Raw genomic sequence first — 16,816 nt, forward strand, 5'->3', positions numbered from 1 at the left:
GTCAACTTGTTTGATTCTATGCCATTCATTAGTTTCTTACCTATTATTATTTCCATTACCTTAGACAGAACAGGGACAAGTGCAATTGATCTATAGTTACTTAATTTATCTGTTTTTTTCTTTTTTAAAGATAGGAAGGATTTTTTTATTTTTAAAACACCAGGAAAAGTACCTTGAGATAAACACCTATTGACTAAAACAGTGAAAGTAGGTACAAAGTTAGCAATGGTTCTTTAACCAGGGTGTTAGATAAGCCAAAGTGATCTTTACTTTTTTCACTTTAACCCTCTAAGTGGCAAGCGACGTCTGAGACGTTCTATTTACGCCGCCGTGACGTGGCAAGCGACGTCTTAGAAGTCGTTTCACATTGCCGCTTATTGCTAGGCAACCGATAATTATTTTTTACGCCTAGTTTGCACAGTTGCGCTCACCACTAAATTTCAAATACATTTCATATAGTATCATCACCATCACGATAAAATAATCAATGGTACTAACTGAAATAATCCGGTACTTTGGGATTATACCGACCACACCCAGACATGAATCGTTATTTGACATTTTGCTTCTACTGATTACTAGATTAGCGTAAAACAATATTTCGTCAATATAAAACAGGAATTGTCTTATCGCAAACCCCTCCCCATCCTCAGACAGAGGTCAAAGTCGAGCGGTCTAGTAGATAACGTGATTGCAGAGCGCGTTGCTTTGTTGTACTTCCGTGTTTTACCTCTACATTTCTCCAAACACTAAAATTCAACAAAAACAAACATTACCAAACTAAAACTAAACTCTTTACTGAAAAAACACTCAAAACTTGTTTTTATTCTTGATCACATTCCGCCACCCAAAATGGTGCTGCCCCGCGCTGATGTCAACGAAAGAAAAACATCCCTCGAGATAGTACCTATCAGTAAAATATCAAATTCTAGAGGGGCTGATCAGAAATATAAATTGAATTGTAATGGAAAGGCAATTATGTACCGTGCAAATCATGTGATGCCGCACGGCCGTAATCGGGATTCTCGAGAAAGATAAGATAACAGAGACAACAATACCGACTACAATACCTGGAAATGCTTGTAAGTTTTTAATTTTGTAATTAAAGAGTTGTTTTTTCGTTCTATCATGTTCGTTTCTATAAATTTATATTTTTGTGTTCTTCATACTGATGTGGTCGGTATAATCCCAAAGTACCAATAATCCTAAGTTTTCTCCCGCGGTCTGTTTTTTTTTACTGAGGGAAAGGGAGGAAAAGGCAAGCAACTTCTAGCGATTCTGACTAGAAAAAGTGTTTTTTCTAGATTCAGTTTTTCCCATATAACTTTTACAGTGTTGTAAATAGAAAAAATATTATTGAAGGTTTTTTGTTTAGAATTAAATTGTGAATAAAGGTTGCATTTAACATAATCTCCTAGGAATTACATTTTTAAAGTTATAGAACGTAAAAATGAAAAGTTTGGTGGAGAAAAAAAACGTTTTTTTGAACATTTCTGTGGATATCATAAAAAAAGGTTAAGGTATGTAAAAAATAACTATACTATGTTATTCTGTAGTTTATTACGAAAACATTGATATATAACAAGCATTGCTCATATTAGAATTTGCATTTTATTTTAAAATTATAAGATAGTCCTGCTTGACTCTGAAAAATAGCCCGCCATTCCAGCAACATATTACCGCCACTTAGAGGGTTAAGCTGCCCAACTTCTTCTAAAACATATTTTTCAGTTACACGTTTAAAAATAAAATCCTACATTTTCTGGAATCCTAAAATTAGTCTACAATGGGTTAAGACTTAATCCTATATTTACATTACTTGATTTTGACTTGACTTCACTTGCCACATTTACAAAAAAAGCATTTACACCATCAGGAGTAAAAGCATTTACGCCCACATTACTAATACTTATAGATTTTTTTAATTTGCGATATTCCACAAGGCTTGAGTCTTGTTACTAGATTCCTCAATATAGCTTCTATTTGCTTTCTTTTTAGCTTCTTTGATCTTGTAATGATACAGTGCTTTTTGCCTACTGTACATAAGTTTGTAATTGTTAGTTCAATTTAGTTTTATTTTGGTTTTTAACAAAGCTCAAATTAAAATAGTAAATTATAATAAATTAAAACTATTATTTATGTTATTAGATAAAATTATATCTCTCCAATTTTCATTATTTAAATAGTGTTTAAATATACTAATGGAGTCGTCATTTATATTTATTAAAACATTATGTACATATCCTACATCTGGTTCAGATTTAAGTTCAGGGCTGAGGGAGGCAAGTTGTCCTAGAAGGTTACTATCATGGAAGTTCTTAATCGAGACAGCATTGTTGTTTTGGAGAGAACTGAAGACGTTATCCAGACATTATTCTATCAAATACTCTCTATGACTGCTCTTTTACAGGAATAGAATTATAGTTATATGTTTATTTCTGGGTTCCTAACATCAAGCTGTGTTTTTATGTGCTTGCCTTGATTTTCCAATATTGCTAATTATTATTTACTCATAATAAAATGACACTAGCATAGAACAGATTGAGAGAGAATGCTGTTAAATAAATAAATAGCGTCTTTATTTTGAAGTGTTTTTCAACATACAGTTGTTTTTAAAAACAAAGTTAAGTCATACAAAATGTGCATATATATTCTAAGTACTAAGGCTAATACCAAACAAAATATATTTCTACACAACTTACACTTTAAAATAATCATGTTCGAAATTTAGCCTAAGTTTATTTTTAAAAGAGGCATAGCCGAGTGCTTTGAAATGCTGTAGGATTACATTGTAAGTCTGGGGAGCAAAATAAGAAAAAGCATTTCTCCCCACCTCGAGTCTAACCTTGGGTATCTCTAGCATGTTTTCCTGTCGTGTGCAACGTTCTCTGACCCAGCAGAATTTTCTTCAAATAAGGGGGTGTACCAGACAGCAAAACCTTGTGGACTAAGAAAACCACTTGTAACTTAAAGATGTGCTTGATTGGAAGTATTTTAACTGTTTTTATAGATTGACTGACATGGTCAAATTTTCCAAAACCATCACAAACCTAATAGCAGAGTGTTGCAGCCTTGCAAGAGAGACAGTGTTGTCAAGGGATAATCTATCTCTGAAGTCTGGAAAAGCATACAAAATGGGAGAGAAAATAACACTGTTAACAATTTGTAACTTGGTTTGCTCTTGGATCCTTATTCTTGATATTAAAATGATTTTACTGATTAAGAGTAAATATCCTAGTCACAGTAACACTCTGCCAGTGGATGGTGTATCTAGCTAATATTCCAGAGGACAGTACAAGTATTAAACCATTAATTCCTTATTACTCGGAATATGTGTACCACAATGGGCTGGATGATTTTGTTGTTGTTTTACACCACATGATTTAGCAATACAGTATAAAAGCGATGATTTAGCTCAAGATGAGTCTTTGGTCAAGTAAAACAGAATACAAATAGCTGATTTACAATAAATGATTCATAATCCTTATAAAGCTGTTATATACATACTTATCTACCTTAAAATCTTTTATTACATGCTTACAATTGAATTTCTCTTCATTTGCTATTGATCAAATTTTATAAGTTCAATAACACTTATCCTCAACTTTGCACACAATTTAGGTAACCAATAGTAATGATAATAATAAACTAATGAATATTATAAACCAAAAACATAATATTTAGGACAAAATTTACTAATATATACAGAGTGACGCAGACTACCCATTCGCAATGTTTAGCGGTTGAACCGATAAACCTACTTTCTTCGTTTTAACCAAAACCTCTATACTTGATCCCAAAGAATTTGGAAAATAATTTTTAATGACCAAAAATATTCCAAAATGGCACTTGGAGAGGAGGTTACTTTTTTAAGATTTTTATATGTAAAGGTAGGTAGAGCCATATCTCATTTTGAAGGTTACTAATCATTTTGAAATTCTTTAAATTTTTTCGCTTCTTGTATTTAGGTTGGTCTAAAATATCAAAACTGTATGGTTTCACAGTATTTGTTTAACCTTACCTCAACACAAATTTATAAAAATCTGAATTTTTATCCAAGTTTTACCAAAGAAGTACTCTATAAAAATATGTCACAGTTATCACTTTTAAGCACATTTCCAATTTTTTTAAGTAGTTTAAATTTAGGGTATTTCAAACTTGTAAAATCTAAAAAAATCCACATATCCAGGTATGAATTTATTAAACTTTTAAGTGTGATGAAAACCTACCTTATCTTTTGATTGATGTACGTTATTGCTCAATATTTTCATAAGAAAAATCAACTATATTTTTAGAATTACGAGTATATTTGGCAACCCAGAAAATTGTTGCTACTATTGTGGGTATTGGACCCCAAATAGGCCAGGTAAAGTTTTATAAATTAGTTTATTAATTAATCTTAAAATATCAAGTTGAATATTCATTAATAATTTTGGAATTTTAGAATTTTGGACATATGAAGATTATATCACAAAAAGTTGTAGACCTAATAACCATTAAATAGCTGATACGTACTCATTTCTTCTCTTAAGAAAGGAGATTCGTGCAGAAATATTACAAAATATTTAAATATTTGATTTATAAAAACTTAAGAGGTTTTAAAAATGTTGAGTTTTTAATTCCTAATATTTTCCTTATACTAATCATTAATACAAAATATGCAAGAATTTAAAAGTACTACATACTACACTATTCTCGTAATTAAAAAGAACCTTCATGCGAAAACTTTTGAATGGATATTGTTTCAAAACTTTAACATGGAATATTAAAATACAACCATACTTGAATAATATTGATAATTGTTATTTTTCTTGATATAAACGCGGTAGTGTTAATTGTAGGATATGGAACTATGATCTTTTTAAAAAGCTCTCTTAAAAAAAATAAAATATTTTGTGTTTGAATTTTGGCTTTTTCTTGCAATGTTTCTTTTGTGTAGTCGCCTGATGATGAAACCTTTGGTTTCAAAAGGCCTCATCAAAAAATAAACTATATTGGAAAAGTATTGTTTTTATAACATTTACTATGATTTAAAATTTTTTTTCCAATTCCTCCAAGATTCTTCAATGTCTACCACTTGTTTCTAAAATCATTTCCATATAATACTAAAAGTGCTAATTCCTGTAAAATTTGAACTTTTATTACGATTGATCTGTTAGTGACCTGTGATGGATTTGTTTGATTATAAACCAAATAGCAATTCCAGCTATGTTTAAACCGGTTTTTAATTAAGTCCTTTAAAAGGAGGTATGACTTAACCTAACTTTCATTTGAAAATATTAAAAATATGATGCCTACCTTCTCAAAAGTGCCTTTTTCAGTGTTAAAAATTATTTTCCTCAATTCTTTAGGGTCGAAATATGGGGGTTTTCGTCAAAACAAAGAAGGTAGGTTTTTCTGTTCAGCCGCAATACATTGTGGACTGGTGGTGTGCCTCACCCTGTATACATACATATAATTTTCGACTGATAAGCCTAGTATAGTTAAAACGCATCTCCTTTTGGCCCTTGTATCTCACTTTGGGTATAAGGAGTAGAGTGAAAATCCCAACTTCTAGCTGTGCTTTACTCTCCAATAGACCTGCATTGGTTTTAAATCTCTTCATTGTACTTACGTGGGCATATTATACAAACACACAGACTTGAACATTGTAAAATGTCCCGGTTTACTAATAATATTTATGATTATTATCCCTAAAAGAGAATATATACCTACTTTGTGGCCAACCTGGTTTGCTGCTTTTGTCTGTACCCTTGGTATTGGTTTTTCGAAGGTGGGAATATCTCTAAACCTGCTGCAGTACAGTATATGCTCTTGCTTTCCAATCTCTGTTCGCTAGGTTATCCTATTTTTTTAGTTTGGTCAAAGAATTAAATCAATATATACCCAATCATCGTATCCCTCATCAGTGAAAAATAGATGTTCCCTCAACAATTTTCTATCATTACATGTAGTGTCTGATGTAATGCTTTGTGATACCATTTGGTATGGTCATAGGCTTACTGCGCTCGTTTGTTTCCTCAAATTGTAGTCCTAAAGCAAATGGTTAGTTGAATCATGTTAGTGACTGATCCTTCAGTTTTTGTCCCTTCAGCTATTGTAAAAACACCGCCCTACAATGTAAAGAGGACTAATTTAGATTACACCACATGTACATATTCACAACTTTGTTCATGAATTAAAAGTCCACAATAAACTAATTGGTTTGAATTTGTCATTGCTGCAATCTATACACACTACAACAGCTGATTCATGAAAATACAAAATAGTGGGGCACGTGTGTCATGTTAAGTTCTGTTACTCAGTTGTAAAAAATACTGCCATCTTTACAATAAATAAATTTTCTTTTATCAGTATTTGTAGGTGATATTTCAGAATAATGATAACTATGTTTTATTCTTATATCTAAGTAATGTATGTGTCAAATTTCGTATAAATATATCCTCTAGATTTTGTAAGATTGATTATATTATCAAAACATCTTCATAAACCTTTGCATTTATAATATTAATAAGATTAAAGGTTAACTACTTTTTTGACATGCTGTTCTTGTAAAAATGTTCTCCAAGTAGGCTAGAGCTCTGCAACAAAAATCTCTCACTTTAACTAATTAATAAAAATAAGAGTAACAGTTTTATTTAAAATTTATGATTCAAACGTGTTTGCAGAGTATTCCGAAATCTCCGTCAGCCTCTTACCAAACCTCTATTAGAACGGCAATGTAGCAATATGTAGTATAAAAATTAGCTCCCTAATTCACTAAAAGATTGAAAAGTCACTTGTTGTTTATTAAAATAACCCCAAAAACTTATAAACATCCACCCATTTCTTATAATTTACACTTTCTTCAAGAAACTGATACTTTATAGTTTTGTTCTTGCTAGACCTAAATTTGTTGTAATAAATACTTCTATTTGCATGACATTTTCTGAAAAACTTCCCATTTGCAGGACCCCCAGTTGAAGGTCGATGGGGAGTGCGGATCACACATTCTGGACCATCTGGTCAGCAGCGGCTGGGTAGACAGTATGACCAACTGTTCGTAACACAACAGCAGTGCTGCACAACATCATGGTATCCATCAACACTAATGATGATCCTCAACTTTGGTTAAAAATGTTCAGGAGCTGGGGCATTTAAATTACTGTAACATATGCCTTTAATGTATTACAGTGAAACTATTGGTTTGGTTCATTTGGATTGATTTTGTAAGAATTACATATGTTATGTTTTTCAGAATCTCATGTATACAGTTGCAAACTTTACAAGGAACTATTTAATACAGTATCTATAAAGTGCTTACTTTTTATTATTTTTAATTAAAAATACATTTTTATTGTTCATTTATGTTATAAATTTTAACAATTTTAGAAATGAAATTTATTTTATTCACTTCATTGTTGTACAAAAATTTACAATTTTGATTTATTTTTCTTAGTGTATAATTACAAAGATTGTTAATTCAACAGTTAACTCAAGATATTTACTTTGCTTACTTTAAAGTACAAACTATTAAGTATTAAATGACAGGAAATATAATTACATCTTTGTATTCTAATTGAATTAAAATATCAAGTATTATAAGGTTATTTTTTCCAAAAAATATACAAGAATAAAATTGTAAAATTATACAAGAATAAAATTGTAAAATAAAAATGTCAGTCAATAAATACGAGTGTACAAAATTTTTGTCAGTTGGAGCAAACAAAATGGTACATATTTAGTAGTTCTAAGTTAACTGCTACTTTATATATAAAATTACCAATTAGTTGTCTGTTTGACAATTACTTTAAGTGAGATAAAAATATATTGTGTCATATTGTCGAAAGAAACTAAGTTCTAGTTTGATGATAAATCTGTGTTAATTAAAATACAATTGTTATGTATTTAAATTTATTTGAATATTTTTGGCATATTTTGTATTAAATATTATCTTAAGTACAAGTGAAGAGTTCAATACAATAAACAAGACAAAGTAACATGTATTTTTGTAATAATACAGCATACATAAATAAATACACGGATCAATCATTTATAGAATTACGGGCTTAAATTTTTTAAATAGCAAAATAAATCACATTAATTTATTAGTTTTCATATTGTCCAGTGTAAGATAATATGCTGTTCTGTAGTTTGTCTTTTTAAACTACCCTGGTATATTTTTGAAATACAATTTTCCTCTTTAGAAAGAAAATCAGAATAAAATTTTGATTTGACATTACAAATAAAAAAATTAAAGAGTTTTTAAACAAATTTTGATGTTTTTGCCACATTTATCACTGTTTAAGGTTTCGGACGTTTATTTTTTATTGGTTGGTGAGTTTGTGATTTTGTGTGATGGTTGCGATCTCTTGTGATATTTTTAAAGCTAATATGTTGATTGTGATTACGTCATATTGTTTGTTACATTTACAACAAATAGTAACACAAAATAGTGGATTGTGTTTTTTTGCAATGTGTGATAGTTGTATTAATTTTATAAATTGCTCATTCTGTATTATTTGTTAAGTTAAGGGTGTCATCCTTTTGCGTTTAAATCAGTAGGCAGTACCTGTCATGGCAGATCCCCACTATCTATGTAGGCCTGTTGGGAGGAAGTGAGTGGGTCACGTCCGCTGCTATCTTTTAACTTTTGCATGATAAGTCTTAACACAGTTATACATATTCAGCTTCAGTTCTTTTTATAAGAATGTGTTTTAACAGTGTACAAACTACATGAATTCATTGTAAAGATCAATTTTGTAATTATTAATTTTGCTAGTTTTATGGGAATCATACCGATCACATTTCTAATTTTACCAAAGAATATCTAGTTATTTCATCTAGTAATCACTCTACATATTAGTAATTTAATTGTAAACTATGAATGCCTTACAAGCTGTATTTATATATTGTAGATAATTAATTATATTGATAATTTGTAGATATATTTTAGTATTTTTAATATGTTTATAAATTAAAAGTTGATGTTAAAGGTTGAAGTTTTCATTTGTAATACACCTTTCCCAAATAATTGTCCCCTGAAAACCCTGAAAGTGTTTGAAAATAAAATTGGTCACATAATTTTTACAATTTTTTGGTCACATAATAGTACAGGCAAAGTGATAGTAATGCCAAAATGTATCAACAAACTTTCTCCCTTTACATTTTTCACATTTTCTCACTTTACATTCTATGCATTGTCTCACTTTATATTCTACACATTTTGTTATATTATTCTACTCATTGTATTATGCTGTTCCAACACTAACAGAGAGTGTTCTCGTAAGTATGGGTTGGGATGCTGTTTAGGTCCTCGTGTTTTAAATGCCTTTTTACACAAAATAAAATAAAATTCTTTCCAGGTTTATTGTATGGAATTTTCAACTACTTAATAGCCTCATAGTTAGCAATAATAATAATTAAAGTTCTACAACCATAACCTGGAATTGGCAGTTAAAAATCTTTTAATATTGGGCTGTTAGGGACAGTTTGCAAATATATATTCTAAATGGTTTCCATACTCCAAGTATAGAATTTTATTATTCGTTGTTGTACTCAATAATTTCTGTAGAATACTGCGACACTCAAATACATTTAATATACTCATATAAATATTTTTGGGAATTCTGGGAGGATTATGCATAGCCAACTAATACAAAGTTTGAAATTTATAATTTTAAAATAGCCAAAAGACAGAATTAAGTAGCTAGCTAGTCTTAGAAAATATATAGTTCTGTGGAGTTTGTACAACTAAAAATTAAGGAAGCTATTTTAGTAAGGTCATATACTGTACATGGTGAAAACTGTTAGCAAGTTAGTCTAATACCCCTACTGGTAAATATTCTAAACCTTATATGAAATGGAAGTAAAGGTAAACTATTAAATATTTATATGTCATTTACACAATCAAACTATATGATTTTATAACATTTCACCTATTTTACAATAAATATTCAAAGTTGTTACTCAGTCAAAATTGAGATGAATGCACATTCAAAACAAATGAGGACAGCTCATGAGATCGTCAGCCCAACTGATCAACTGTAAACAACAAACGGGTGTTCACAAGTAAGGATAGAATTTGAAATGTATTGATCAAAAGAACAACTCTTTGAGACTGTAATGGCACCTAAATACCATTGTTAATCATGATTTTCAATACTGTAACAACTGAATCATTTGATGGTGCCATTACGGCAGCAGTGTGTGTTGTTCAAAATTACACGACTTCCAGCTCCAGAGTTATAAAATTTTTAGACAAAATTATTATTCTTTCGTTTGCTTAAAACAAATAAGCTTGAACACTTTAGTTTAACGTAATTTCATCTTCATAATAGGACCCTCTAAATAGCTAAAGAGCTTTTTCTTCACTGTGTTATGTTGACTAGGTTTGCTGAAGAAAATGGAATGGACAGAGCATTGACCTCATGTACAGAAGTTCAAAAGATTCCATTAACTCAATTTCTCTTCTGTCTGTAAAGTACAATATTAATTTTAAACTACTTTTAAAAATCAGTGTTTTGAAATTTTGAATCTAGCTTATAACTCTGGAAAACAGTGTTCAATATGTGGTTTATTCCTTTACATAATAAGCACTCATATACAGGGTGTCAGTTAAGTCTGGAACCTCTTTTTTAATTTTTAAACCACAATATAAAAAAATACCAAAGTTCACACGTGCTTACTGGTGATAGTAACGCACATAGCTGCCCAATTACCGACCAGATAATTCCCTTTGGCGGACGGTCCACAAGGAGTCAGACAAAATTCTTAAATAGCAGCATAGGTCAAGTTTGGTATCAAATTAAAGGTCTTACTTTGCAGAGTACAATGCCGCAAACTGGACTTCAAAAGGTGGATTCATTCAGTAGTTATAGCTATTTGAATTTTAAAACAATTAAACAATGTAAATTATTAAGTATTACAAGTAAACACCAATTTTTAAGTACCTGTGATCAAAATAAGTGTTCAAAATGTTCCCCTACCATCGTCTGGCAATGTCCCTAGGCGGTTTTAAAAGCCATCCACTGCATTTTGAAGGTAGTCACGAGGAATATCTTGAGCTTCTTGGACTATGAGATTTCTTAGGTGCACCAAATCTCAAGGCTTAGTACGATAAACTTTATCTTTGAGGTATCCCCAAAGAAAAAACTCCAGCTGAGATAAATCAGGGGAACGAGCAGGCCACTCTACTGCACCACGTCTTCCAATCCATCTGTGAAGGAATATTGTATTCAAGTATTCTCTAACAAGGAGAGCAAAGTGTGGTGGCGCGCCATCTTGTTGGAAATAAATTCTTTGAAATTCTCGACCAAGAGCAGCTTGTAGTGCAGGAATTATCTCATTTTGGAACATTGCTAGATACGAGTCACCATTTAAATTACCATTGATAAATAATGGGCCCATAATTTGATTTCCTATAATACCTGCCCAAACGTTAAGTTTCTGTGGATGCTGTGAATGACTCAATCTGCCACTTTCACATTCTAACAGTAGTTGTGTTATTGGTAATAATTATTGATTCCTGGCTTCGATTACTACATTGTCAGATAATGGGAGGGGAACATTTTGAACACTTACTTTGATCACAGGTACTTAAAAATTGGTGTTTCCTTGTAATACTTAATAATTTACATTGTTCAATTGTTTTAAAATTCAAATAGCTATAACTACTGAATGAATCCACCTTTTGAAGTCCGATTTGCAGCATTGTACTCTGCTAAGTAAGACCTTTAATTTGATACCAAACTTGACCTATGCTGCTATTTAAGAATTTTGTCTGACTCCTTGTGGACCGTCCCCCAAAGGGATTATCCGGTCGGTAATTGGGCAGATATGTGCGTTACTATCACCAGTAAGCACGTGTGAACTTTGGTATTTCTTTCTATTATGGTTCAAAAATTAAAAAAGAGGTTCCAGACTTAATTGACACCCTGTATAATCGTATTAGCAGTTTCCCGTGGCTTTGCATGCAAATCCGTTTTGTAAAACATGGGCATATTCCTTTTAAATGACATTCTAAACATTCCTGAGATAAGTGATAGTGTTTGAAAGATATCCAATCTCCTGATACATATTAGATTTAAGTTAGAGAGTAGTGTTTAGAGGCTGTGACGGAGAGTGAAACAGTTTTATAAGTACCTGTCAAACAATTCGAATTTCTCTCTAATATTCCATGATTATTAATTTAATACAACAATTTAAGTGACAATTAAACTATTTTAGGCCATTGCAGAGGGATCCTTGAAAAATTTAAGTACAATCGGTTGAATACTTTAAGCATGAAAGCAAAACAAATAAACACTTTCACACAAGATACTTTCACATTTGTAATATTATTAGGATGAGTATTTGCATATGCCTAAAATAGTACCCTTTAAACAGATGGCATACCTTTTGGTACCTGAAAAAAATAGTTATTTGTTGTGGTTAGTACAGTTTTGATTTATTTGTATGTTTTCTTAGATATAAGTGAACTCGGTTTACATCTACTTGTGTAAAAGAAGATGTACAAGGAAAAGTCACAATAAATTTATTGATTTGAACTCTTGGTTAGTGCTCTTAAAACCTATTCGTATATTTAAAACTTGTCACTACAAAAGTTATTCAGCAGAATCTCTCACCGGTTGATGAAAGCAGCAGATTTCTGTCTATGTGTCAGTCTGTTTACTCACAATAACTTTCAAATGTGTTGACTTCTAAGTTGAAATTTAGTATGGAACTTCATTTCTATTATCTCTATATCGAAATTAAAAATGGTGAACATTGGTCCATTGGGACTCACTCTGGACTAAGATGTGCACTGTGGGTTTTACGTAGTTTCCTACCCTTACTAGAAGTCTTGAATTTCTTTAACCTTATATATATATATATATATATATATATATATATATATATATATATATATATATATATATATATATATATATATATATACTACATCAAAATTAATATTTAACTTTCAACTAATATTAATTATACAGCTAAAATGTATATTTTGTATGCCAATTAAGTTATTAAAATAAAAACAAAAATCACGCAACATTGCCAACAAAACTGTTAAGAATTGTTACAAGCTTAACACCTTAGTTTTATTGGTTAAAAATAACTATAATTTTTCTTAGTATTTGTCAAGTAAATGAATTGCACAAGATATATGAGTAAAACAAACTTTCATTTTAAAGTAATAAATTAAGAAAGAATTATGATTGTTGTAAAATTTATTTTCTGTAATTTTATGGGAGAGGCATGATCTTTTTGGTTTTGGAGATGTGAAGGATATAGTATTATTACACTCTTATTCATACTGAAATTTCAGTTTCTAAAAAAAAATACGTGAACAAAGAAGAAGAAAACATATTTTATTATTTATTCTAGTTCATGTAACCAAAGTACATTCAGTAATTATCATGGCGTTTCCCAATTTAAATATTCTTCCTCTAAACATCTCGGCAACTGGTAAGAGTGGTAGTGCTGTGGGGTGGAGGTCAAGGATATATTGTACCAGTATAGGCTCTGAGATTGTTGTTGTGGAGCTGACCTTATGCTGCATTTGGAATGTAAAATGTGCCTGTAAATTAAATAATAAATAGTGGTGGATTTCATGTGTTTGCTTTTTCGAAAATCCTGATACGCTATGGATAAGGTGTACTTGAGAACCATATTAAAGGAAAGAGTGGGTAGTACTGTATAGGTGGATATTACTGATAAGTAGTCTATCTAAGGTGGCATTTGAAGCTGCATTATCCCTACACCTGACTCAAAGACAGTCTTGGATCATGTGGCCACTACTAAAGAATAATGCAAATTTACTTGTGATAATATATCCTTTTCTCTTGTTTGAAATTTATTTTTTTGTCATGATAGTTTGAAAGGGTAACAGGATTTCAGATATTTGCCATCATTGGCATATGTTACAAAAATGCAACACTATGTAAATATTTAGTATTAAAAATGACAAATTTCTTAAATACTATAATCTGTTACATTATTTTGCATTATTATTTATATTATTTTTAACATAATCAGGATGAGTTTTAAAATTTGAGTTAGCTAATTGAATACTAATCTGGGTTGCAATTTCTTTGAGTGGTACAAAATAATTGTTTACAGACTTGAATTTTAATATTGATCAGGATCTTTTTTCCTTTTGTGATATATTTCCAATTAGTGATACCATTGACAATTTACCTTGTAACAGTTGTTGCTCAATAATGTTATAACTTAAAACTTACTAAAGTATATACACCTCCAGTGTATTGGTTGAACAGCTTTTGAGCAGCAACGTGCTAGGGCCTGGCCAAATGTTATTCTGGAGGGCAAGCCAAGAATGTATTTTATAAACAAACCAGCTGAAGTGTATACCATTGTCTTTCAATCGGATGCATTGGTATAGTCTGTAGGAGGTATAACGAAAGCAGTGCCAAATAACACAGGTGTTTGGGAGTAAATGTTTTCTGATTTTGATTAGTTCTACAGTTGGTGGTTTTCACTAATGAGGCTATTGTTTTTGGAGTATTACTATTAATGAAGTCACTTGGAGACCATATCCATATTTATTTATGATAGTTGAAACAAATGTGCTCCCAAAATTAAAGCAGAGATGTCAAACTCATTGGTGTACATTCTGTTTTGAAATTATTATTTGCAATCTAAGATGGCCACCTAAACTCAAAACTGGGCATAATGAAAGTAATGTTTATTGTTTCGACATCCTATAAATTAACACTCAACTTGAAACCATTATTAAGATTTGTTATACATTCAATACTTTATGGAAACTTTGTTCAAAATGTATTAGTTTGTTGTTAATGGAACAAGTTAACTTCTTTACATTGCAATAATAAATACATGAAATTTAATTTATACCCCATGCTTTTAATCATAGAATTTCATAGTTGTCAAGCTGTATCTGCTGAGAAGGAGAAACGAATTGTACCAAAATCATCTATTTGTATTTTAACTCATTCAATAGTAACTCTTTTTCATGCTTAGTTAGTCACTTCAAATAAGTGGGAATATGTGCTATCCTCCAACTTTTGATTACATGGCATAATAACTTTTAAATTTGTATATAACATCTGAATAATGCTGGGTGTTTTATATAAGGTGTCTCAAATTGATTATGAGGATTATGTTAGATTAATGAATTAAACAAATCATTCACTAAATCCTCTGTTGAATCTGTATTGTACAAAGATGTCTCAAATCGATTGTGAGATAACAGACTATGTTAGAATAGTGAACCAAATTAATTCTCAACTAAATCAATTGTTGAGAACAGATTTTAAATTTTGTCATGACATTTGGACTCTTTACTTGGTAGTATATAGTGAGTGTGTCATACAACCCAGAACAGACAATCATATAGAATGATGTATCTAAAGGGTTAACTACCAATTTGCCAAAATCTGTAGGTCTGGGGTTTAATCTCAAGTTTTTCAAGGTTAAACATATGTAATATAGTTCATCATTGTAAAGGTCTGTGTATGTCAAACATTGGTGGAAAAATAACTTTAGATCATTTTTCATTTTAAAATTGCAGTTAAAACTGTGTGATCATTTTTCATTTTAAAATTTGCAGTTAAAACTGTGTAATGTAAGACTTTACATAATAATGAGTGCAGCAATAGAGATTGAAAATTTTCTTTGCATATTTACTTTCACAATGAAATCTGGATTCTTTTGCTATGTAACAAAATAATTTTCTTAAATAAAATTTCCTTGCAGCCCAACCTGAAATTTTAAGATCATTTTTGTTAGTGGAATGTATGAAAATAAAGTATTTGAAGATCTTTCGTTTTATAAATCACTAAATACTTCTTCAATAGAGTAAGACATTATTTTAAACTCCTAAATTCTTTTTTTTGGAAAACGGAACAGAATGAAAAATCTGTGTGTCAGTGTGTGTAGATGATGTCAAGGCTGAGTGGTCACATTCCTGAGTTGGTAGCCATATAAAGAAGTTTCACCTGAGTATAACTTCACTTGTGTCCTTCATTGTAAGGCTTTGTCAACTAAGGGCTGTCCTGTTGAACTAAACGGGAACTAACTAAGAAGTCCTCAACCAGAGTGTAAAAATTGTGAATGTTATTGACACAAGGTCACAAAAATCTCAATATTTTAAAATTCTTTGCCATCATATGGGAAGTCTTTATGAGAATTTGTTGCTTTATACTGAAGTTTGCTGATTTTTCACTTGGTAATGAGTTATTCGGTATATTTAAATTCCACAATGAATTGCACGTTTTCTTCACTGAACAAAAATCTCATTTGTCATCAATACTCATTGACTTTGGTTGGCTTTTAAAATTGCCCTATTAAGTGACATTAAAAAAAATAATATCTGGAATATGTCCATGCAAGCTAGTGTTTATGTTTTCTACATTGAAAAGAAAACTAATGCAATGATAAAAACATTACCTTACAGGAAAATTATGTAAAAAAACAAAAATGAGACTTAAAAATTTGATGTCATATATATGTATATATCTAATTTTGCTGATCTTAAAACTCAAATTACATCACCAAAATTCATTGAATCCTTGAATAACAATATACTTCCCCCAGACAAAAGATTCATTGAATCCATGACTTTTTTTAATTTGATGCTACAGGAGTTTCTAGAACCTGATTACTTCCTAAGAAGGAACAACTAATTGAATTGCCATTTTATTCAACTTTAAAAAATAAATATTTCAGTGCTACATTATTACATTTTTCAGTTGGTTTTGGACAGTAATAAGAAGAAATTTGTCAAGAATTTCCTTATTGGATTTTCAACTAAATAGTTACCATGCGAAATAGGCTTTTCAAATCTAAGTAAAACAAAAAT

At 30.5% G+C, this 16,816-nt stretch overlaps 1 protein-coding gene across 1 annotated transcript in view; it reads left to right on the plus strand.

The window, feature by feature from the left end:
* Positions 1-7,627, plus strand: part of LOC124373808 (transcriptional adapter 2-beta-like) — a 37,218-nt gene extending 29,591 nt beyond the window's left edge. Inside the window, exon 12 of the mRNA XM_046832145.1 lies at positions 6,951-7,627. Coding sequence (XP_046688101.1) covers positions 6,951-7,046 — 96 coding nt within the window. The 3' untranslated portion in view covers positions 7,047-7,627. The remainder of the gene's footprint in view (positions 1-6,950) is intronic.
* The last annotated feature ends 9,189 nt before the right edge of the window (positions 7,628-16,816 follow it).

Source organism: Homalodisca vitripennis, chromosome 1 (assembly GCF_021130785.1).
Source record: "Homalodisca vitripennis isolate AUS2020 chromosome 1, UT_GWSS_2.1, whole genome shotgun sequence".
Lineage (NCBI taxonomy): Eukaryota > Metazoa > Arthropoda > Insecta > Hemiptera > Cicadellidae > Homalodisca > Homalodisca vitripennis.